The sequence below is a fragment of the Monodelphis domestica genome, chromosome 4 (genome assembly GCF_027887165.1).
Source record: "Monodelphis domestica isolate mMonDom1 chromosome 4, mMonDom1.pri, whole genome shotgun sequence".
Lineage (NCBI taxonomy): Eukaryota > Metazoa > Chordata > Mammalia > Didelphimorphia > Didelphidae > Monodelphis > Monodelphis domestica.
Window position 1 is genome coordinate 278,664,424 of NC_077230.1, and position 24,742 is coordinate 278,689,165.

The window sequence follows — 24,742 nt, forward strand, 5'->3', positions numbered from 1 at the left end:
GCACTTAGCTAGGTGACTAACATGAAATTTCTTTAAGTAATACTTCTTTCATTCATTCCTTCCTTCCTTCCCTCCCTGGCATGAGTTCCATTGATCTTTAGTTCACAACTTTGGTAATAACCAATGGTAGACGTGTATCTCAATGGAGCTGAAGATTCTCTACCCAGTTTCTTCTCACCTTTTCCTTCACAGCTCCCATCTTTAATTCATCCCAAGCAGTGAACATAACAAAACCACCAAACTGGCAAAGAGCCCTTTTAGCACATTCCATCATCACCACTACTTCAGCTCTTTGGTTGGTCTCTGCCTCTTCCTTGAAAAACACACAATTTAGTTGTCTCCATTCCTTTCCCATCAGAACTCTTGTCACAGACCACTACCCCCATCTCATTGAAGAAATATTTGAAGCAGGTTTTGTTTTAACAATTAAGGTTAAGGGGCAGCTAGGTGGCTCAGTGGATTGAGAGCCAGGCCTAGAGACGGGAGGTCCTAGGTTCAAATCTGACCTCAGAAATTTCCCAGCTGTGTGACCCTGCGCAAGTCACCTAACCACCATTGCCTAGCCCTTACTGCTCTTCTGTCTTTAAACCAATACACATTATTGATTCTAAGATGGAAGCTAAGATTGGAAATTAAAAAAAAGAAAGTTAAAACAGGAACATCAAGGGATGGTAGATACATCATACTTAAAAATCCTCCAAGACCAAATCCTTGAGAGAGGCGAAACCCTGCTGTCTTATTTACTCAGGGAGAGAGTACTTCAGATGTGGCCTCAGGTTCCAGAGAAGATTTGAGATTTTGCCCAGTTTTCTAGCTGAGAAATCAGAAATACAGGGATGTCAAGCACTTTCCCCAAGGTCACCCAGTGGGTGGTGGCTGCTCAGCTGGGATCTAGAGCTCAAGATCCTTCCCAGTTACCAGGCAGTTTCCCTAACCACTAGACCACACAGCCAATGTTTAATGTATGCTCAGCAAACCTCAAATTCCTGGACTGGAGAAATAAGATTTTCCCAAAACAGAGCTCTTTTTGTGAACATTTTTAGCAAAAAAAACGGAAAAAATATATGCATCTCTCTCTCTCTCTCTCTCTCTCTCTATATATATATATATATATATATATATATATATATGTATGTATGTATATATAGATAGATATGTAGATATATAATATCAATATATCATTCCAGCTGTAGGTTGGGACTCATGTTAGGAAAACTGGCGTTAATTTTAAAAAGCATCTGACTTCTACAAAAGTTGGCAACACAAATAAAACACTCCTCCATTGGATTTTGTCCTGGAGTACCTTTCTCCAAAGAGCTCAATTTTCTTTGCAAATAAAATTGAATTCATGTCATAGCATCTCTGCAAGGAATTTGTAGGCTAATCCCATCTTTTGATTTTACAACTAGCCCAGCACAATAACTAGCACACAAATGTTCATGAAATTAAGTTGCTTTGAAAGAACCGAGGTACCAAAAGTTTGATGTCAAAGGCCTTCAGCAATACAGTAAATTAACAGCAAAAGGAGAACAAGAAAGCAAGTCTCTCTCTTGACTTCTTGTCTAATATATTCACTGGTAATTTTTACAATTAGTGCTAGGAACTGGAACAGGTAGAAAATCAAATGTTTATCTTCCTTGAGTAATTTAAAAATATTTATGATGTGTCCCTCCCTCTCCTAATTTAGACAAAAATGTACTTTAATTAGGACAAAAATTTGACAGTATACTCAAGGATTAGAATTTCAGTGGTCTTACTAACATTGTTCTTGGGGAGGCAATTGGGTGGCACAGTGGATAGAGGGCTGAGCCTAGCTTAGACACTAACTGTGACTTTGAACAAGTCATTTAACCATTGTTTGCCTGTATGTCTATGAAATGGCCTTGATATTTCCAAAGAAGTTCACATGATTAATTTTTTTAGCTATAATAATTCATGACTAAGATATAGAATGGCTATGATCCTCAATGGGTGTATAGGAGTAGTGTGATATGGTGGAGAGAGATCTGTATTTGGAAGTGGAAGACCAGAGTTTAAATACCAGTGCTACCATTTACAAATCATGTGATTTACTGGTGATGTACTTCACAGCACTTTGCTTTTCTTATCTGAAATATGAGGGTAGAAAGAATTGTTGAATTAAATGATACCCAAAGATCACTTTTGGCTCTTAGTCTATGGGAAAAACAAAGTGAAATCATAGAGTACAGAAGTTCTAAAACATGACTAAACGATGGAAATTCTGCAAGATTGTTCTGAAATGCCTTCAACCTTGTACTTGCCTTTGAATGGTCGGAGTATCATTTTTTAATTAATTGATGAACCAGACAGGAAAGAATCAAGCCAAACCCACATCATTATGAATGAATTTTTTTTAATCTCACACAGTTTAAAATACAATATGAAATCAGGGTACAGTATATAAAAAACTCTCCAGCAAAATGATGTGCCAGCATCAGCTACTAAAACAAATGGAAAAAAAAAAATCTCCCCCATAAGAAATGGTTTTTTTGCATTTTCTTAAAAAAAAAACACAATAAAACATAGACACGTACATCGCTACATCTCTAAGCTACCTCAGCTCCAATTTTTTTTAAAAAGCACCTGCTTTTCCTTTTTTTAAAATCTTGCTTTTAAAATTTCCACTTTTAAAAAATATAAATTATATGAAAATACAAGTTGGAAAATAGTCGAACACAATATAACATTTTCCCCCCTACACTTCTCAGCTTAAAAAAATTCTTATGTAAAAAAACAACAATGTTCAATAACTGAGGCAGTATTCTTGGTGGAGATATTTCCATTATAATATATATTTTATATTATATATGTATATGTATACATATATTTATTGTTCCTTGAAACTTCTTTGGAATGTAGGCAATAGTTCAACGGATTTATATAGACCCCAACAGAGAAAGCAGCATGCACAGCATGACTAGAGTAGAGATGGTGTTTATCCACCATGAAGAAAAGGTAGGTTTAATACTCCAAAAACCCAGAGTGTTTAACGCCAAAGTAAGGACAGGCAACACTGGGGGGGACATCCAGCTGTTCTGTTCAGAGAAGGCTCCAGCCTTTTGATGCTTCTTCCAACCCTTTTGGCCATAGAATAGGGCTAAATAGAGGGCTATCCTTCTCCTGGAAAGAAGAGGGAACAGGAGAGAACCAGAAGCCAAAATCCACTGACAGTACATTAGACATCTCCATAGAAGTTGGGGTGACATCAAGCTGAACCAGAATTGCCCATCTCTTCTCTAGAGCTAACGTGTTTTTTTTTAATTAAAGAAAAGCAAAAAGGTAACAATTCAGCTACATTTCCAGTGTATAAATCACCCACCATTCATCCTGGGATGGTCTGTCTTTTGGACAGAGAGAGGGAGAACAACAATCTGGCTAGGCCACCAAATTTTTCTTGGCAAAAGCGGAAGCTGCAAATACTGAGTATGGTGCTAAGGAGGGATTGGGGGTGGCAGTAAAAAAAGACCCTTACGAAAAGCAAGGTATAAGGGCGAGAAACTACTAAGTGTTTCAGCATTCTCTTATGTCTACTATACAACTGTAGGAATTATTTGAAAAGCAAGTATTTTCAGCCTAAATTCAAAAGGAAAAGGGTAATGAGATGAATAAATGATTTTATGCCAGGTTGCAAATAGTAAGCAAAGAGCTATGTTAAGCCACAGGTTCTTTTTTCCCCCACTGCTGAAATAGGAAAAGACTAAACTGGGAAACTCAGACATTATTTCAAAGTTTTGCAGCACAAGCAAGAACACACAAATGTACAAACAAACACACACACACACACACACACACACACACACACACACACACACAAATGGAGCTTTGCCAGTGACCAACAAGGCAATAAAATGTGGGGGAAAGCAACATAGTCCAACTTGTTCCACCAAAGACCTCCCTGAGCAGCCCCAAAAATCACAATGGGAGCTTTATTAAGGCACCTGACGTAACAGGCAAAATGCATAATGGCCTGACCTAACTCCACTTTGTCCACCATTTCCTGTCTCCATCTTAGCAAGCAAGCTTGGGACAGTCATGAATTGATCACAAAGCCCCCCTCCCTTTTCTTTTTTTTTTCTTTTTATGATCAAGGCTTTAGGAGCTGACCCAAGAGTAAGTCTTCTCATTTCTAGGATATATACCACAAGGTAGCTTCAGCAGCCAATTTTTCATTCAGAATCTAGAAAGGGCTGGCCTAGAAGTAACCCATCTTGAATTTTTCTTTCCATTCTCATACTGAAAACTGAACTAGAGTCCTTTCAACATCCCTATCATCATCTCATTCATCAGCTATCCATCAAGGTACTTATGATAACTTCAGGCACTTTTTTCTCACTAGTTGCTCATTCTCCCCAACACCATCAATGGTTCTCCAAAGGTCATGCCTATGTAACAAAGAAATTAAAAGCACTGAACTCTTGAAGGGTTAGTTAATAGAGGGAGAAGGGGGTGAAGGAGTGCTCTCCACACACAGGTGACCTTTTCATACTAAATCTAGTCTTCTTCCATCATGCTTCCTTTACCTACAAACCTTTCCTTTCCTCTCTTCTACATTATCGATCCATCCTCACTTCTCTTATAACAAGATAACACATCCAAGGACCAGACCCTAAGAAGGGGTACACTGACTACTTGCTTAACATCCCTAGTCTCAGTTGACTTCAGTTCTTTCAAGAAAAGCCTTAGGCTTTTCCCCCTGTGGAATTCTACACCAAACTATTTGCTATGCACTATCTACATTTCTATGACTCCCCTCCTTGCTAACACTCAACTAGCCAAAATGGCTTAATTAGAAATTTTCCAGCTCTTGACCTATCTCCTGCAGCTTCCTTTCATTCATCATTCAGAAAAAATAAATTTCTCCTTCCTGAGAAAGGAGATTTGGGGGAAGGGAAAGTGGATAAAACAGAAGAATAATGTGTGACGATCCCAGCATCTTATAAGGACAAAATGTAAAGGAGGAAATAGGAGATTGGGGGTGCTTGGGTGGGTAGCTAGGACCTCAATGCATTCAGAATTTATTTCTCTAGCTTTGATAGCTATCTTACATGCATACACCTTCAATTGCTTTGAAACTATATATATAATTGAGAACTAACAGAGAACCATCTCCATATCCATCTTCCCCTGTACAATAAGGCCAGTGCTACTACAATGACTACAGTTCCAGGTTACAGCTTTGAAATACATTCAGTTAAAAGACTTAATGATTTTCTTAGTTGTACATTAAGTCCAAACCCCAAGAGTCTGCTAATGGCAAATGAGAAAATGGATGTGATGGTAAGAAATATTCACAGGTGAGATTCACATGCACTAAAGAACATTTTTTCATCCCTGATACCCAAATCAGCCTCATTTTTCCTACATGTATGAGTCTTAAATTTTGGACTCCTGAATCTCAAAGACAAAGCTACACTTTTCCAGTGGGGTCTATATAAACAGTTTTCTTTCACTGTGACCGAATCCTCAGCCGGCAAACAGAACAAACTCACACAGAATGGCAATACTGAGACCACCTTAGAGCTTAAGACGATTTTTTAAGAAAAAAAAATACTGGCACAAAATTTAATAAAATAAATTTTAAACACAAAAAAGCTTGGTCCCCTCCTCACTGAAGTTCATTTTTTTTTTGTTCTAAAAGCAGAGCAAAAGGTAAAGAGTAAAAGGGACCAGAGTTCTTGTGTTTTTCCAAGGTCTATCCCCAGAACAGAACCTTCTATCCCACCCTTTTTGCCCTCCCAGCCCTTTAAAAAAAAAAAATCTATCATTTCATCAGTCTTTTGACTTCCCGAAGTGTCAGTTTCTTTTGCTTATCAATAAGGCCATAACCAAAGTGGCATCTTTTCAATGAATGGTTTCTATACATGATCCAATATTTGATTCTCCTCCTCATTTAAACCAGATTCTTCTGGCTTCTTTGAAGACCCTCCCTTTCCCCTTAAAATCTGTCCTTCCCTAGTTTAAAAGTCCTCCCTTGCTTTCCATTGGCGACCACACCACCATCAGTTATAGCTTCGGCTCAGTTCCCACCCCTGAATGTAAAAACCGAGTTTCTCACTTCTGGAAAATAATAATAATAAAAAACAAAAACAAAAAACAGACAATTTAAAATCAACAGTCCGACTGATGCACTCAGTCTTTGAAATGCTTCAGCAAAGTTGTCCCTGTTTCCTTCCATCTCTGTCACTCATCTGCATCAGGTTTGACATCTAACATGGCATGGAGTTCCTCAGGCGTGTAACCAAGCAGGCTCTGCAGGTCACACACAAAGCGGTAAACATAGCGTTTACCCGCTGTCTTATGGATGATGTTTTTGTCATAGTAGTAACGTAGGCCACGGCTCAGTTTCTCGTAGTTCATCTTAGGCTTGTTTTTCCTTTTGCCCCATCTCCTGGCCACCTGAAAGGAAATAGAAGAGTAAAAAGAATTAATATTGCATTTTTAAAATGTGTTAGACCATATACCCATATTGATATGTACCATACAATATCATAAAAAAACAGAAAATTATATGAAGAAACCCAAAAACTCAGATGATGTCTACCAGTTGAGAAATGGATAAAAAAAGTCATGTGAAAATAAAGGACTATTATTATTGACCCACAAAAAATGAAATTGATTATTTCAGACAAAAACTGGGAAGAACTGTAGGAACTGATGCAAAGTGAAGTGGAGAGAACCAGGAAAATAATTAACATAAAAACATTATTAAGAAAAAAAATTCTGAAAGAATTAAAAACTCTGATCAATGCAACTATAAACCAGGATTCCAGAGGCCCAAAGATGAAGCATCTTATTCATCTCCTGAATATTTTGGGGTATAGTCAATTCAGAGATTTGCTTTGTTCAACTATGCCTATTTATCATAGGGTTTTCATTTGCTTTCTTTTTTGTTTGTTTGGAATATGGAAAAGAAAGAAAATAAATGTTTAGTTGAAAAATATTTATTTTTAAATACATTTTATAAAGGTCTGTGAAATAATAAAAAGTAAATTTTAGTTGAATAATTAGATTAATTTTTGAAAAAGAAATTATAAAGTTAGAAGACATTTAGTAAATTCTATTTTTAAGTGCCAGAGAAAGATAAAACTTGGTAGATTTTTGTTTCTGTCAGTAATGAATACTAATACAGAAGTATCAGGGAAATTAATCTAGAACTCTAAATAATGAGTAGGGACAAAGCTTCTCAATTTGGAAAAAGAACAAAAAGTCAAAGTCTTATCTGGCATCAATTCTGTTAATGGGTATTTAGTCATCTTAGAAATGACTCATCTGATTCAAGGAACTAGGCAAGTCTTAGCCATCAATATACAAAAGTCTGAGAAAAGCCCCAAATCCTTCATATGATTCCAATGGTGCCCCTCACTTAAGATTTAAGAAGAATCCCAAGGCTGCATAAACTATACTTTGGTTCATTACTCTCCTTCCCTAGGCCTCAATCTGCTCATCTATAAAATGAGGAAGGACAAGATGATCATCAATATCCCTTCAGGCTCTAGATCTCATTGTGTCCAAATGGACCAGAATTCATACGGTTGGGATAATGGAATGTGGCATCTAGTTCCAAGCTAGTCCCTGTCCAAAGTTCTCTCTCATAGCATTCTCAATATATTCCTTTCTTACCTCATCTGGGTCAGAGAGTTTGAATTCCCAGCCATCGCCTGTCCAGCTAATAAACGACTGACAGGATTTATCTGTGAGTAACTCCAGGAGAAACTGCCACAGCTGGATTGGTCCACTGCCTAGAAACAAATAATTGTGAAGCATTATACAGATGCATCCCACTCTTCATAAGTGTAACTGAATTACAGAGCTTCCCCTCCTTTTCTCCTACTCTCCATTCATCTCCAGGACAAAACAAAGATGTACACAGTACAAATGTTATAGTCAGGTATGATTAAACTAGGCAGAAAGAAAGGCAAAGAGCTTTCTTACAAAAACTAGCATTTAACAACACATCAATGGCTTTGTTATTTCTGATTCATCAATATCACATATCATTAAGCAACATATATAACCGCTTGTCTTTTGAGATTTGCTATGGCATTATACCTTTCTCTCTGTGATTAAAAAAAAGTCATTATATTTTCCCTGGATGATTAATTTTCAATTAAGGCATTGGGGATGGAATAAATATTACTTTATCTTAGGTTTGGCTTCCTATTTTGCAAACTGAAGTATCTCTATCACTAAGGCATTTCCTTGGAAATTAAATATGTTTAACACTTTCTTTCTTCATTTCCCCACACTCCACCTACTGTGAAATACAATGAGACATACATTTTAGATGCAACCAATTCAGAAATTTGCTTTGTTTAACTTAGCATAATTGTTACAAAGGTTCTTTATTTATTCTTTCTTCTTTCCTCCTATCCTTTCTCTCTCTATTTCTTTGATTCTTTTTCTTTGTTTCGTTTCACTGGCAACAAAGGAACTAATTTACTATCTAAAGAACCGTGTGTGTGGGGGGGGGGGGGGAGGTAGAGGACCCTATTGGAAATTCTTCATGCAGAGTCACTAAAATCTACCTTGAAAAACTCTGCATTCCTTGTCTCAGACTTTAGAGCTGTCAAACACTAAGGTCTGCTAGGGCTCAAACAATTTGGTGATCTGTTTATCTGATGTTAAAAGCTGTATGTCACAGCTCCTTCCATGGCTTTTCTTTTTCAGTACTTTTTATGTCTTCAGTAGTCACAGATGACTCTACTGGTGCCAATCTCTGTACTTGCATATGGCCATAAATGAAAAGATCGGTGTGTGACCAAAAGGCCTTTTTTAAAAAACATCAGTGTAGAAAGTGAACCTCGGAAAAATCTCATGGGTGTAATATGGGCAGAGGTGGAATTCAATAGTATAGTATAATGTTACAACCAACCTCGGGATGAGTTAGTTGACTTGTAAGTCTTTTGCTGCTGTAGCTTGGGTATAGAAAACCGGGCATTTTAATTCTCTGAATTTGTACAGTTTAAGAGTATTCCTTTCCTTCTGGCATAGTGAGATAAAATAAGTCTCTTAAAGGAGTTCATCTGCAAACTTTAGGTCTATTTTCAACCTATTACAGAAAGGCCATGTAAGGCAGGGAAAGGAAACCTCTACAACTAGAGCTGAAGGAACTGGTAACACTGGCTACTATCTGGTGGCCAAAGAAGGGTTAATTTCTCTAGGAACAGTTCTTGAGAGAAATTATCAGAAGACACACCACTGGTCTCCATCAAAATAACATCTCAAAACTGGACATCCCAGCTCCTCTTTCTTTCCTTTTGGTCTGGGTCCTTGTGATTTCATGTGTACACAGAGTTCCCCACTGAGGAAACACCCTCTCAATCAATGTAGATGGCACTTGCCCTGTTGTTTGGGACCTCTGAAAGATTAAGTTACTTGATCAGAGACCTACAGCCAGTATGTGGCAGAAGAGGGGTCAGAAGCCAGGTCTTCCCAATTCTGAAGCTAGATCCAGACCCCTCTTTCAAACAATGGCAGAACTATAGCCACATTTGGAGACAATTGTTCTTAATTTGAGGAAAATGTTTCAAACACTGGAAACTAAAGCTATAATTCTTACATCCTTCTTAATTGGTAAAGGAAAAAATAATATAGAGTACAATAAGACAAAAAAAAAGAAAACAGTTTTCAAGATAAGTTCCCTTCAAACCCTCACAAAATACCTTAAAAAATAAGATACAAAATAAGGTAAAAAGATTAAACCAAAGTCTTCCCTTGGAGAAAGTACCTATGCCATACTAGAGCCTCTCCCCATCAAAGGAAAGCTTATAGGTTTAAGTGGAATAGATGGATATATTCATATAGAGAGATAAACATATATACATATATATATATAATTTCCATTCATTATATATATATATACCCTAAGAAAAAGTTTTATATATATATATATTTTATTTATATTTATATATTTATTTATTTTATATATTTATTATATTTATTATTTTATGTTATTTATTTTATTTTTATTATATTTATTTTATATATATATAATATATATAAAACTTTTTCTTAGGGTATATATATATAAAACTTTTTCTTAGGGAATATATATATATATATATATAATGAGTAGAAATATATATATATATATATAAAACTTTTTCTTAGGGAATGAATGGAAATTACCCAAATAATCCCTGAATGAGACACTGAGCTAAAGATGAAAATCACAAAAACTTCCCAATGAAATACCATCCCAGAGAATAGAGGGACATGAGGTCAGTAGACCTTATTGTTTATTCTAGAACCCTGAGCACAACATGCTATCACAGGTCCCACCCGACTCTAACATTCTTTGCTTCTGTGATTTCTAGAGGCATAAACATCCTTGGTCTGTGTGTGCTGTGAAAAGTATGACCAAAAGTGTCTGTAAGGGGATGCATGAAAGTTGATTACTTTAATTGGTGAGCAAAGCAATGGTTAAATAAGATCAAGTTCTCCAAACTACACCCACAACACTTCTCAAAGGGATCTGACTCAAGAGTTGACTGTTTCTTGTGCCACAGAATGAACCTGAAGGAGGGAGATTTTGTAACGGTCCATGAGGACACTTTGTGCTACATGGCAATCCATGCATCTTTATACTATGGGCATGCCAACAAGCATTTAGAGGTGCTTCCCTGGCTTCCCAGGAACTCTCCTCCTCGGCTATGGCTTTCTAAAGGACATGATACAGCTTAAAAAATAATTCCATTCCCCCACTCCAACAAAGCATCTTAATTTCTTCATGACCACTATGATTCCCCTTTACATTCCAGACTTCACTGGCCATTCTAATATTGTTTAAATTATATCCAGATTTAGTTCAAGACTCAGTTCCTTCAAGAAGCCTTTTCTAGATCACTCCCTTTGCCCCAAGGTATCTCATTCACATATTAATTCATTGCTCTGACTCACTTGTTAACCCCATTCATTCATCAATAAAACACAGATAGCCTTTGGCATCCATTGGGTTCATTCTGCCCTAACTCTAGTATCTTTTCTCCTTAACTGGACTTCAAGTTCCCTAAAGGTGAGGAATATGGGCCAGATCATTTTTGTGTAATCCAAAACAACACTATGTACTGTCTCCAAAGGAGGCACTCAGAAAACTTGACCATAAGGAAGATAAAAGAAGGCACTTCCCTGGCTTCTTTGCCAAAGGGAAGAACTATGAGTGATGAAACACTTCATATAAAGCCACCTTTTTTCCCTCTTTGTTACATGGAATGGCTTCCTGGGAAATGGAGTGGAATGGAAATACAGGCAATATTTAAAAATTGTCAATAAAGTTTTCCTAACAACAAAAAATTTGTGGATAGATTGATTCAAGGCAACAAGAATTTATTGCTTACTATGCATGGCGCACGGTGCTAAATGCTTACAAATAAAAACAAAAAGAAAGTCAGTCCCTGACCTCAAGAAGCATGTACTCTAATAGAGAAAGACCCACACACAAAGAGAGCTGAAAAAGAACATTTAAGGAGTATCGATGTCTGGAAAATTAAAATAACAGAATCAAAATGTGAAGCTTTAAGTTGAAGTGAAAAGGGCAAAATACACCAGGATGGGGAAAGAGGGGGCAAGACTGGGCTCCCTACACCCCCTGAAACACACTATTCATCAGGGTGGAGCCAGCAAAAACGAGTATGACATTTGGCTGGTGCTTGCCCCAACACAGAAAAAAAGAGGGACTGCAAGGCAATCTCTTCTGGCTTGGAGCCAGAGAGGAAAAAGAGTGAAGGTTATTCTTGCTGGTGCTGCCAAAACCATTTGTCAAGTCTTCCTATGTGTATATGCCCTTTCCCAGGAAATGTTTGACCACTATATGAGTAGAATTAGTCAGGGAAAGGGAAGGTTCTCTCTGGGTCTCTTTTCATTGAGGCTTTTTCTTTGCTCAAAAAAAGGGTTATAAGAACTTTAAGTAAAGACACTGGGAGTTCTGATCCAATGTACCTTTGGGTCCTTTCCTTTTTTTTTTTTAATTCACAGAAGGAAGTAAAAGTGAAAACATGAAAAGATATTTCTCCTCTCCAAAGAAAACTCTTGATTTCCAATGGGAAGTTAGTTTTGTGAAAAAAGTTTTCAATAGACAAACTTTTCTGATTAGTCTTAGGACAGTTCAGTCAGGCAAAAGTATTATCACTTCCTAGGTTCCAGGCATTGTGAAAAGTGCAGAGGATACAAAGGAAATCAAAACAATGGTCAGGATTTTATGATGATGCCAGTATGTCCCTACCCCACCCCCAGTGAGGCAGCTAGGTGGTACAAGTGGATAGGGTGCTGGACTTGGAAGCAGGATGACCCGAGTTCAAATTTGACCTCAGCACTTAACCTCTTTTACTTTTAACCAATGAACTCAACCAAAAATGGGGATAATAATAGCACCTACCTCCCAGGGCTGTTAGGAGCAACAAATGAGATAATATTTGTAAAGTGCCTGGCTCAGAGTAGGTACTTTTAAAATTCTTGCTTACTTCCTTACTTTCCAACACCTGATTTTGGAAGCCTTGACCCTATAAGAGAAATATAACTAACCCTGGGGTGAAAGAAAAGTTCAGGCTTCTTATCTCTGGCTTATTAGGGAGGTATCTAATCACTCTTTATAAAATCTTTATTCTTTCATTAAAGGAAAATATGACCTTAGATTTAGTGTTAGAAGATCTTGTTCAACCCCACTTCATTTTATAGACGAGATTAAATGATTTGCCAAGGTGATACAGGTAGTAAGTAGACTTGGATTTGAATCCAGATCCTCTGACACCAAAAGGAAAAACATGAAACAAGCAAAAAGACCAAAAAGCAGAATTCATGATTCATTTTTAAGAATTCAAGGTCTGTATCCTCTTGCCAAGTGAGAAATAAGGAGAAAAAAAAACATCAGTATTCTGCCTTCTGCCAGATATTTCAATTGAATTCAACTCAATTCATACTACATAAAATACATTCCTTAAGGACTGAAAGAGGAAGACAAAAAGATGGGTAATTCCAGCTGGGTTGCCATAACCTTGCCTCCAGCCAAGCTGGTTCCCTCATAGGTATGACATGTCTTTATTTACAATTGATAAAACTTTTTTCCTATAAGCCCCTCACATTATGTGGAACAGAAGTCTTTGTTTCTGTAATGGGCTATCTATCCCCTAATGTCCATGATGGGGTAAAAAAAAAAATTACTTGGAAACCAATGGCTTGAATGGTGCACTGAACTGAAGATATAGGTACATTATGCAAGTTGGCCAAGCAGCTTGCATGGTGGTCCAACTCCAGATCTCCTCAAAGCAGATTCACATTACATCCACAGCCAGAGAATATTTTCCATTGGGATCCATATAGGTTTGCTCAAATCCACTCAGTTTCAAACTGTCCTGCTCAACTCCCTTCATCCCTAGGATTTCTTCAAATTGCAAAGCACCCCCAACACATAATCCATCCCCGGCTTGTGGCCTGATGACCTCTGTCCTGGGGCGGGGGAAAGAGGAGGGTACTAAGAATAGCGTCAGTCATGGGAAGGGGGAAGCTCACATGCTAAATGTGACTCACAATGGTGGCCCTGTCTGAAGGCCCCCATTGGCAGTCAAGAGAGTCCTTTGCCACAACTGCTCTAGAGTGTCACACATCAGGAATTCACTGGCATCACTGGGAAACTATGCTTCTCAAGTTAGAGCAGAGAGCCACAACTACAGTGGGGTCCCTGTTAGAGGAAAGTCTCTTTCTATGGATGGGGGCTGGGGTGATTCTAATAGGCATACCACGTACACATGCATACCATTAAGCAGTCCCCCAAGCCCCCACCCCATCACTGACTGACATTTCCTTATTGGCTTTGTAATTCTTGATATCTAGGAGCAGTGTTCTGCTCCTACATGGAATTCTGGCTATGCATCCCCCCATCAAAAAACAAACAAAAAAACACTGGATTTTAATACTATCTGTTATTTGCTACTAGCTTTGTGACAGTGGATAAGTCATTCACAATCTCTCTTGAGTTTCAGGACCATTAACTGTAAAATAATGGTAATAATACTACCTACCTCTGAAGGCTTAAAGGAGATAAGACATGTAAAATGCTCTGAAGATTTTAGAGTGTTAGATAAATTCAAGCTATTATCATTAGTGTTATTGTTATGGCTGACACTTTCCAACTTTTACATTCCTCCTCTCTTGAGATATGGACAAAGGATTGGGTTCTGAATGGATTATTATTATTACTGCATTCATTATTATTATTCTCTCCTGGATTAAGAGGAAGATGGTCCAGTCAGCTCAGAATTGACAACACTGATCTGAAGACTGATAAAGGTCTAGTAACAGAAGCTAAGGAGACTACTTTAGAGCAGGAACCAAACCAACTAGCAAGCCATGCTGCAGATGCAATTTTACTTAGAGAGGAATCTCAAGGCACCCCAATTAATCCATCTATGATCATAGATGTAGAGCTGAAATGGCCCCTAGTGACCATCAAATGAAACATTTGTAAAGCTCTTAGCATGGATCTGGTGCCTAATAAATGCTTGTTCCCCTTTTCCCCATCTGGTCTACCCCTCCTAGTTTTATTACTAAGGAGAAACTTGCCTATTGTTACATAGGTAGTAAATATCTGAAGGTCCTTTGACATCATGTCCTCTGTCCACTATACCATACTACCCATCACCAAATGAGATTGTGTCAAGCCAGGTCTTAGAAATTCTGATAATGCTTTAAATCCTTCCTTCACCAGCCAAAAGCAAAAAGTACATTATGTGTCCTGACCACTAAAAGTTCTTGAAGGATTCATCTTTTCTTTTCACTCTGATGCTACCTGGGTGGTAGCTCCTGAGAAAATAGAATCCTTCATATAAAGATGAGGAGATTGAAGAGGTAATACCATCATCAAGCAGAGGTTTTCTCAATTCCTTCTCCCTGCTCCTTTAGCAAGTGATGCCTGCCAATTGAGTAGAGACTGAATTGAACCTGGAGCAGTTAAAAAGAAGTAGCCCAATAGCCCATAAAGCTCACTTAATCTGTTTTTGTTGACTGACCAACCATTCATTCCCTCTTTGACTTCAAAACACTGTCTGCCCACTTCACCTCTGTCAATCACAACTATTACCTAAAGAAACCAAAGCAAACTAGTAGACATTCTCTACTACCTCTTTCTTTTGGGCTTGATTACAATTGAACCAAATACTAAGGGCAATACTGCCATAATTTGAATTGCCCCTTTTCTGGGGTTTCTTCTCCTTTAATAACATCAATACCAGACTGAATCAGGGCTATCAAATTCCTCATTTCCCATCAACCAGGGCTTTCTTGCTATTTATACCCAAGGAAAGACTAACTGATAAGAGATATCTTCTATATAGGTAGAAATCTCAAGTTTGGAGGAAGCATAAAATTTAAAAAGAAGAGAGATTCCTCTTAAAGAAAGAATCTGCATCTCAAATATGGAAACTGCTTGCTACTAGAGAAAGGGCAAGATCGGTTATAAATTCTTGCTTCTCTCATTTTGTTGGGAAAGGAGGATTAGGACTTCTGAATCCCATTTCATCAGCATCCTCACAGGAGCATAAGGTTCCACATCTTGTTGACAACTGGGGGTTAAGTTGTAGTTCTGTTGATAACTTAAGCAGCATTAAAGTCTTCTGAGTGGGGAGGCCACCAAATTTTATTTTAACCTATGAAACTCTCATGGTTGGTCAGCCTTGCAGGAGGGTTGACTCCTCTTTGATCAGAACACATCTGGCAGGTGGCCCCAAAACAGAGAAACAGCCTTTTCTAGTCCCTCCCTTTTAGCCAGATGTCTCAACCCACAGTCAAACAATAATAGCAAAAACAGAACACTCTGATACAGAAATGACCTGTCTGCTCACCACACTTTGATGTAATTGTGCATCTACTCCATTCTGCAGCAATTAGGAACTCTATGGTCTGAATGCTCATTTCTCCCCTTTACCAAATCCTTGTCTTTCTATAAATTAAAAAGAACCTGAAAGCTTCTCACCTCCATGAAGCCCTTTAAGATTGAGCAGAAAAGATTGGATGGTACTCAGTGACCCAGCTCCATCTTGCCCAACTTTGAAATTATGTTCATGTGAAACGTTCTGCCTGCCTGCCTTCCTCTCTGTGGGAAAGAGTGCATAACTCAAACTAAGGTACCACATCACCTAAATGGTGTGCCAAACAACATCTAGGCAACCAACAAATGAGGAAGGGAAGGCAAAGTCTCTCAAATTGATCCATATGGCTATCCTCCCTATACTAACCCTACCTTCATTATAATTCATTTGAAAAACATTTATTCAGTATCTACTACGCATATAGACCTGTATTTATAATATAAACTGTTCATTTTTACTATGTGTACATGTGCAATTGTACCAAAGATGACTATTAGAGGGGAGAAATTGGAAGAAAGGAATCTATCAAAAGGCTCTTATAATAGTTCACTGGAAGGACCCAGATTAGGATGGTGGCACTGAGATAAGTGAGAGAGACTGAAGAAGCTAGAGGCAACAAGATTGGGATGTAGAAAATGAGAATGAAGAAAAACTCAAAGATGCCCCAAAGACTACATCTGGCTACATGGGAAGAAATAGGAAAGCTAGAAGGGAAGAGTTTTAAGGGGGGGGGGGCAGAGGAGTTTTGAATGAAAATTTTTAAATGTTAAATTTTAAGCCATAGTAGGACATTGTGCACTGGTGAGGAGGTATGGGGCTAAATAAAACAAATTTCAAAGTTATCCGCAAGGAGTTGATCATTGAAAACAGGAAAATGAATGAGATCAACAATGAAGAAAATGTGGATAGAAGGCCAAAGACACTCATAGTTAAGTGATTAAAGAAGGAAAATAAACTATTGAAGGTGTAGTCAAAGGTGGGAGAAGTATTTGGAGAAAATTATATCACAGAAACTAAGGAAGAAGAGAGAATCAGTCTCTCTCTTCTTATATAAGAGAATATTATATATAATTATATAGAAATAGAAAAATAAACATTTACTAAGCATCTACCAGGTGCCAGGGATATAGGAATAAGTGGGAGGAATGCAAAGAAAGATGAGATTATCCCTGCTCTCAAGGAGCTCACAGTCTAATATGGGAAACTGCATGAAAACAATTATGTACAAAACAAACTACATATAGGTTAACTTGGAAACAAACAACAGAAGGAGGTTAAAAAACTAAGGAGGTTCAGGCAAAGGTTACCCTAAGAAGAAGAGAATATACATTAGTGTCAGATGTTGCAGAAAGATCAAGGAGAAGGAAAACTAGTGTGGCCAATAGATATAGCAACTTAGAGTTCATTAATGGCCCTTGAGATAATCCTTTTCATAGAAAGTTGGTAGGGATAGAAGTCAGATTATAGGGATTCTGATGAGTGGGTAGAGGAATAGAAGCTATGAGTTAGACTTATTCTTTGCAGAAGTTTAATATGAGAGAGAATGATAGAAGATATAACAGGAACAAGGGAAGGTTTTAAGATAAGAGATAGCTGAGTATGTTTGAAGACAGAGGATAAAAGAAAAACTAAAGAAATTCCCCAGATGAGATGGAAGGGAATAGGAATCATCAGTACAAGAAAGGCTATCTGTATACGATATAAATTCTATCCACTAATTATTTTTATTCTTTTGTATATAGGACTTAAAATGGGTTTGTATATAGGCTATCTTAAATTTTAAACCCCTAGAAGGTAGGAACTGAGATTTTTATTTATTCTATTTTATTTTACTTTATTAGGGAAGGGAAATAGTCTAGATTTATGATTTTGTTGATGTTGAGTGCTTGCTAGTATAGGAATTCTTTTCACCAAAAGATATCAGGAACTTCTTGCCTTCAAGAGTCTTAGGGATTTAACTGGTCACACATTTAACTGGTCAATCATCTTGAACCTAAGAAGTATATGTTCACAAATTGAGCCCTAGAAATAAAGCATCTAGGACTCATAAGACTTTATAATCTTAAAGGCCAAAGTAGTTGAGTGACAAGGAATTTTAACTCTGACTTGATGTGCAGTTTTAAATAAATCATAACAGCAAGCCCTAGTTTCTCCATCTATAAGATAAGGGCAAGAGTCCCATAGTTCTACTTTACAGAATATTTTTAAATTGGAGAGCTCACATATATGGAAAGGATAAAAGAGCCATAAAGAATAGGGATGAAAGGAATGGATGCAAATTCTTTAAATATAATTGGACTAAAAGGATCACATGAAATTGAAGAAATTTTCTTTAAATTTTTTTGAAAAAAATTCAAACAATGGATAAATAAAAGATACAAAAGGAAAAGAAGAAAAATAAGCTTCTGGAATTTTATGAGCCTTGATGTGAGTAGGGAAAATAGAGGGTATAAAAATGCTAAAAGATATCAAATATATGAGAAAGTTGTTGTGAATATGAATATAGCCACCTATAATTTTTAAAAACACATATATATGTCCCTGTAAAATTATTTTTGCCAAGTCTATGAACACAAAAATAGATGGAAACTGCTTTACAAGTAAAAGTGTTTCAGAAAGTGTTCAGGGGGTAGACCTTGGCCACAGAGAGGACTAGATCCTCTTTTTTCCAAAAGGTGTTTGTTTCTCTTTGTTGAGCCCCTTCCTATGTATAAATGCTCTGAAGAGAATTCTACAATCTCCCATTAGGGAAAAAAATCATTTGGGATCTAAGTTCCAACACTTCCCTGAAAGACAGATCAAAGCTCTGTGGAGCTGACTATCTGGGATAAAAGCCACACAGAGACTGAAAGGAACCACTATCCTACTCTAGGTAGGGTCTTGTCGGGCTTCCCATGTGGGACATGCCTCACTGTCTCATTTGGTGAGTGTCTGGCTTGCCAACAAGACAGTTACAAGATTTAAAGTTCTGGAGAAAAGATGCTTGTTTTGCCCCTTCTCCTCACACCTGCACTGCCTGAGTTTTCAAGATCACATTATATGGGGGTGGAAGAACAAGAAGGTGGTAAGTGAAGGGGGAAGGGAAGCTGTTACTCCCTTAAAGAAACAGTATTTTCCTCTAAACCCACAAATATTTCTTTTTAACCATGTCAAACCCAGTACTGACTCAATGCTTGATGGTGAAGCAATGAAGCTAATGTCAGGAAGTGGGTTTTTTATGTCTTTTCTTAACAGTGTTTTCTAGGTAACTGTTTCTTTTAAGAAGCTCTTAAAGGTAGGGTGGAGTTTGGAGTGAGGATTTGGGTAAAGTCAATACAATTTAGGTTAAAAACACGGATGACTAGAGAGTAATGTCCTCCAACAAATCTAGAAAATAACAAGTTACTCGCTAGCCACAGTCAAGGACGTGGACCTGGAGGTTCTGAGTTCTGTACTTTCTTCAGGAATGCCTCTCACTTAGTACCATCCTACAAGTTAATGCATCTCCCTGGGCTTCAGTGCTCCTTGGAAACTCAGGCTAAGAAAACTCAAACCCTTTAGACATTTTGATGAGATTATGAAGGAGAAAATTCTGGTACTGTGAAACTTCATTCATTCATTTGTTCCATCACTCATTCAGCAAATGGTTGTTGATGTCTTACTATAAAGTAAAACATTGTGCCAAGGACTCAAAAGCTTTTCTTTCTTTTTTCTTTTTCTTTTGAGATCTGGTGCCAAAGAGGACTCAGAGATTATCTAGTCCAACCCATTCTCAAATCTTCCAAATTAAGAAACTGAGACCTCTAAAGATATTAAGCAATTTGACCACATTCACACAGGTAATAGGTGGCAAAGTTGAGAATAAAATACATGAATAACAAAATAGAGAAAAAGGATTAGAGAGTAGAAAAAGAAAATATTGAGAATCTCCTCCCCTATCTCACAGCAATACAATGCAATGCAATACACTGGGCACCTTCCATCAGGAAAAACTCAGTTATCAAAGAATTCAGAATCCAGAGTCTCTGAGAAATTTTCCACCATCTGAACAAAGTTCTGTGCCTCCAGAGAGGTGGGCTCTATGAGCACCATTCAACAGGCCCTAGTCCTAGCCTCATCTCAGTTTCAACTTTCACATCCAGTCATCTAGAGAACTTTCACTCTTAGGCCTCACATCTAAGGCACAAATGAATCAGAAAGAAGACTCTTTGGTCAATAAAAATTAACTAAGCACCTCCAAAGGGCTGAATGCTGGGTTCTCTTTCTCATGAATCAGAGGAGTAATGGGATCCTCCTAGGCATCTTGGGTCCCAACAGCATGGCCAGTCCAGACAAAAACTTTGGGGAAATTTCACTGATTGGGACTGGCCTCAATAAGCTTTGGATTCACAGATGCAGCTTTAGTTATTCTCATTGAAAATGTATACATTGTAGATTAAGAACTGGAAGGGACTTTAGAAAGAAACCATAAAGTCCAACCCCCTCATTTTATAGATGGGGAAAATGAGACATTGAGAAGTTAAGTGATTACACTAAGGCATAGAGAATAGTGAAAGTGGCAGCATTTGATCTCTAGTTCTCTGACTCCTAAGCCAGTCATTTTTACTCTGTTCCATGATGCTTCCCAGTTGACAGGCTTTATATCCATGCTTTTTGTTACAATATTAACTCATTAATTGGCTTTGTGACCTGAGTCAAGTCACTCTCTGGACCTGTTTCTCTTTCTGTAAAATATTATAGTTGCACTAGCTGGTTTCTAAGGTTCTTTTTAGATTTAATACTCTGATGATATGATTCTAGCATTAAGTACAGTTTTTACAAATCCTTACTTTCTGTTCTAATATCAACTCTAAGACAGAAGGGCTAGAGGAAAGTAGGATTAAGTGACTTGCCCAGGGTCACACAGCTAAGAAGAGTCTGAGGTCATATTTGAACCCAATCTGAACCTTCCAATTTCAGGACCGATTCTCTATCCACTGTGCTACATTAAGGATCTCTTAATGTGGTAGCAAAGTCAGGTGCCAGTATGCTAAGAGGGAATGCCATAAAAGTACTCATTGAGAAGCTTCATATTTTACTGGGAAGGCAAGACTGACTAAATGAAATGAAGAGGTTATTGGTAAGTAAGGTAAAACCTCCACTTTAAATCTAGTTTAAGGAAGGACTGAAGGTTTCTCTTCTTTTAACTCTAGCCTTTAAGAATCTGGACCACCCCCTCTTCAATGGGAGCTAAGGGAAGTGCAACTACAAAGACATTTATTAAGCAGCCACCTTTTGCAGGACACTGGGAGAGGTATAACATTTTGAGGAAGACAATCCTTGTCCTCAAGAAGCATAGAGGCCACCAAGGGATAAAACACCCATTCAGACAGCTAGATATTCAATATTGTACAATAAGAGCATTGTTGTTCAATTGTTTCCAACTCTTTGTGACCCTGTATGGGATTTTCTTGGCAAAGATATTGGAGTGATTTCCCATTTCCTTCTCCAGTGGATTAAAGCAAACAAGTTAAGTGATTTGCCCAGGGTCACACAGCTGGTAAGGGTCTGAGACCACATTTGAACTCAGGCCTTTCTGATACTAGGCCTAGAACTCTATTTCCCCAAGCCATTCAGCTGCTTCTAATAAGACCTTTAGGCATTAGAAAAATGTAAAAGTGCTTTAAGATGACTGAGAAGGAAAGGGAGGAAGCTGGGGGAGTGGGGAAAGGCAAACCACAGAAAATTCATTCATGGGAGAGGAAAGTGCCAAATTATAAAAGCACAGAAAACTGAGTAACTCTGACAGGATCTTTCCCAATGGATGGCAAAGGTTTTCCAGGGCAGCTCAATTATCAGAGGTGGGTTTTGTAAGGATTCCCTTAAGGCTAGAAATCCCAGCAGCACTAAAGAGATCTGGCTCAGTGGGATCTTTTCACTTCAAAGGGAAACGACTGAGCTTTGAACTGCAGCCTGAGAAGCATCTCAGGGTGGTAGCCAACCTTTCTCAGGATAAGTTGTAATTTCAGGTTTTGTTCAAGAGGTCAAAAGACAAAATTGTGCTATGTGAGACTGAGAGGCTCCTGGAAAGGAAAGGGGAGGAGGTGTTGGGGGGAAGACTTGCTTGAAACAAGCATGGAGACCATACCTAGAAACTAACTCCATGGTCCAGAAGTCCATCCCCAAAGGCTTCCTTGCTCATCAATGCCAATGACTTGGCAATGACTACCTGATCAAAGAGCTCCAAAGTGCTATGAGCAGAATAACAACAACTAGTATTTACATAGGGCTTACTACAGGCCAGGCATTGTGCTAAGCACTTCACAATTATGATCTCATTTGATCCTCACCACCTGGGAGGTAGGTGCAAACATTAACCTCATTTTACAGATGAAGAAACCAAGACCAACAGAGATTAAGGAACTTGCCCCGGATCACACAGCTGTTTAAGGTCACATTTGAACTCATGTCTTCCTGACCCCAGGCCTGGCATTCTATCCACTGTGCCACCTACCTGTCCCCTAAGGCAAAAGGTTCAAAAAGAATCACCCTCTGCTTCAGATACAGATACAATCTGTAAGCAAATTGCTTTCCCTAAACCAATTCTAACCCTGCACTGGCAACTGTCTAGAAGAAAGAAGAAACCCAACACTCCACATTTTAAAGATGAAGATAGCCGTTATGAATTGTCCCACTGAAATAATCTCTTTCTAATGGAAGATGGTAAAAACAATAGCCACAAAGGTAAAAGATTAGGAAGAAGAGGCAGTGAAGATAGGCACTGATGGTCAAAGAAACAAACTTCTATCCAGGTGAGGGTCTTGATAGCATCGGAGAGCTCCATTTCTTCTTGTGTTCTAATGCGTCATGAGCAACTCAAGATCACAAGTTGGAGATGCCTGGGGCAATATTTTCTGAATTTTGGTTAGCCATAAGGGTAATGTCTTTGGGACCCCCAGCCTTGAAATATTCTGACATCTTTGATTGAGCCTGGCACATTTAGATTACCTTTAGCATATTGCCAAATAACAAGCTTTCCCCATTCTACAAATGAAGAAACTAAGACTTGTCTAGGATTAGACCCAGCAGATAAAGAGAACTCTAGATTTTTCACCAGTGATTCCAATGTCAGAGAAGTAAAGGGTGCATAAGAGTTGTTATAAAGGAAAAATGGACAGGCCATGACAACAAATTGGATAAACAATGGTAAATGGGGGTGAGAAAAACTCAGTTTTTGAGCTTGACACATATGTCAAGTGCATCAGTGCATCACTCAACAGTCACAGGAAGATTGAGTATATCCAGTGCCTGGACTGGTGACCTGGGAAAAATTGGGATTGAAGATTAAAAAGAAAATTTAAGATTAAAAAGAAAGGGATTGAAGGATTAGAGGGCATGATTAGGATGATGAGCAAAGTTTGAAGATTCAAAGCAGAAGTGGAATGACAACAGAAAATGATCAGAAAATGAAATTTCAGAGTTCATGAAAATGGAAATGAAGCATTTGTAAGCAGTAGCAAGAGCAAGATGCAGGTCCCAGCCAGAAAAAAATACATAAATAAATAACATTATGACAGTATTAGAAAGAAAAATAACTTTGAAAGACTTTAAAACTCTGATCAATGAAATGTCCGAAAGTCCAAGTCCAAAAGAATTAATAAACATGCCATGTACCTCTTGGAAGGTAAGAAATTAAAACTACAGAAAGAGACATAACTTTTTTGGTCATGACCAATTTCGGAATTTTTATCAGACTATGGAGCTATGTATTTAGGGATTTGTTTATGTTTTAAATTTGCTCAACAGGGGTTGTGATGTGTATGTGGAGAAAGGATAGATTTTTTTAACTTGTTGCTTCAAAAATAAATAATTTTTTTAGGCAAATGGCAGAGAAGTTCCTTAATCATTTTTCGTGCATTGAAAAGCCAGGAAGAGACTACCAGACTCCAAGCATTATTCTAATTGATTCATACTGAAAGAGGGGTGGTTTTGTATTCTGGTGAAAAATCTAGAGTTCTCTTTATCTGCTGGGTCTAATCCTAGACAAGTCTTAGTTTCTTCATTTGTAGAATGGGGAAAGCTTGTTATTTGGCAATATGCTAAAGGTAATCTAAATGTGCCAGGCTCAAGATGTCAAAATATTTCAAGGCTGGGGGTCCCAAAGACATTACCCTTATGGCTAACCAAAATTCAGAAAATATTGTCCCAGGCATCTCCAACTTGTGATCTTGAGTTGCTCATGACGCATTAGAACACAAGAAAAAATGGAGCTCTCCGATGCTATCAGCCTGATAACCGTAAGCAGTTCACAGTAAGGTAAGAAGGTACATTTTGGCGGAAGCCAGCATTGCATTTGATGTATTCTTAACTCTGCTAACAGGCAGTCTTTCAAGCCATGTTATCTGTTCCCACATCTTGACCTAATTTAACAAGTTGCCATGGGAGCCCAGAGAAGGTTGATGCAATTTTTCTTATCTATGGAGGAAGAATGTAACTGTGCAAGAGAACACAAAAATTCGGTTTCTAACTGATTTTCACTTACAGTGAAACAAGACATCAAACGAAGGAACAGAAAGTACCTCCCTCTCCCACCCCTACACACACACACACACACACACACACACACACACACTGGAACTTGGGGAATCTGAGCATACTTGGGTGGGACAAAGTGGCAGCAGGAGATACCTGAAGTCTGGAGATAAGGGCTGCAACAAAAAGCAGAGACTCATCCAAAGGCATTCCACCAAATATGTCTTTGCTACCTGTTCCTGGAGAGTTAGAGAGAGGAGAATTGGGAATTCTTTTCCCCAGAATTATGTTAGAGGTGGGGAATAAGTCACCAGAGGGTAAGAATAAGAAAAAGAAGCATCCTTCCATGTTGATAAATAGAAATAAGCAAGACA

The 24,742-nt window shown here is 38.0% G+C and overlaps 1 protein-coding gene across 5 annotated transcripts in view; it reads right to left on the reverse strand.

Moving 5' to 3' along the window:
- Positions 1–2,357: 2,357 nt before the first annotated feature.
- The window catches only part of ETS1 (ETS proto-oncogene 1, transcription factor), a 186,194-nt gene continuing 163,809 nt past the window's right edge, over positions 2,358–24,742 (reverse strand). For all 5 annotated transcript variants that reach the window (XM_056794589.1, XM_007495109.3, XM_007495110.3 and 2 more), the window contains 2 exons: positions 7,642–7,760; positions 2,358–6,417 (listed from right to left, as the gene is read on the reverse strand). In XM_056794589.1, coding sequence (XP_056650567.1) covers positions 6,202–6,417; positions 7,642–7,760 — 335 coding nt within the window. In that variant the 3' untranslated portion in view covers positions 2,358–6,201. The remainder of the gene's footprint in view (positions 6,418–7,641; positions 7,761–24,742) is intronic.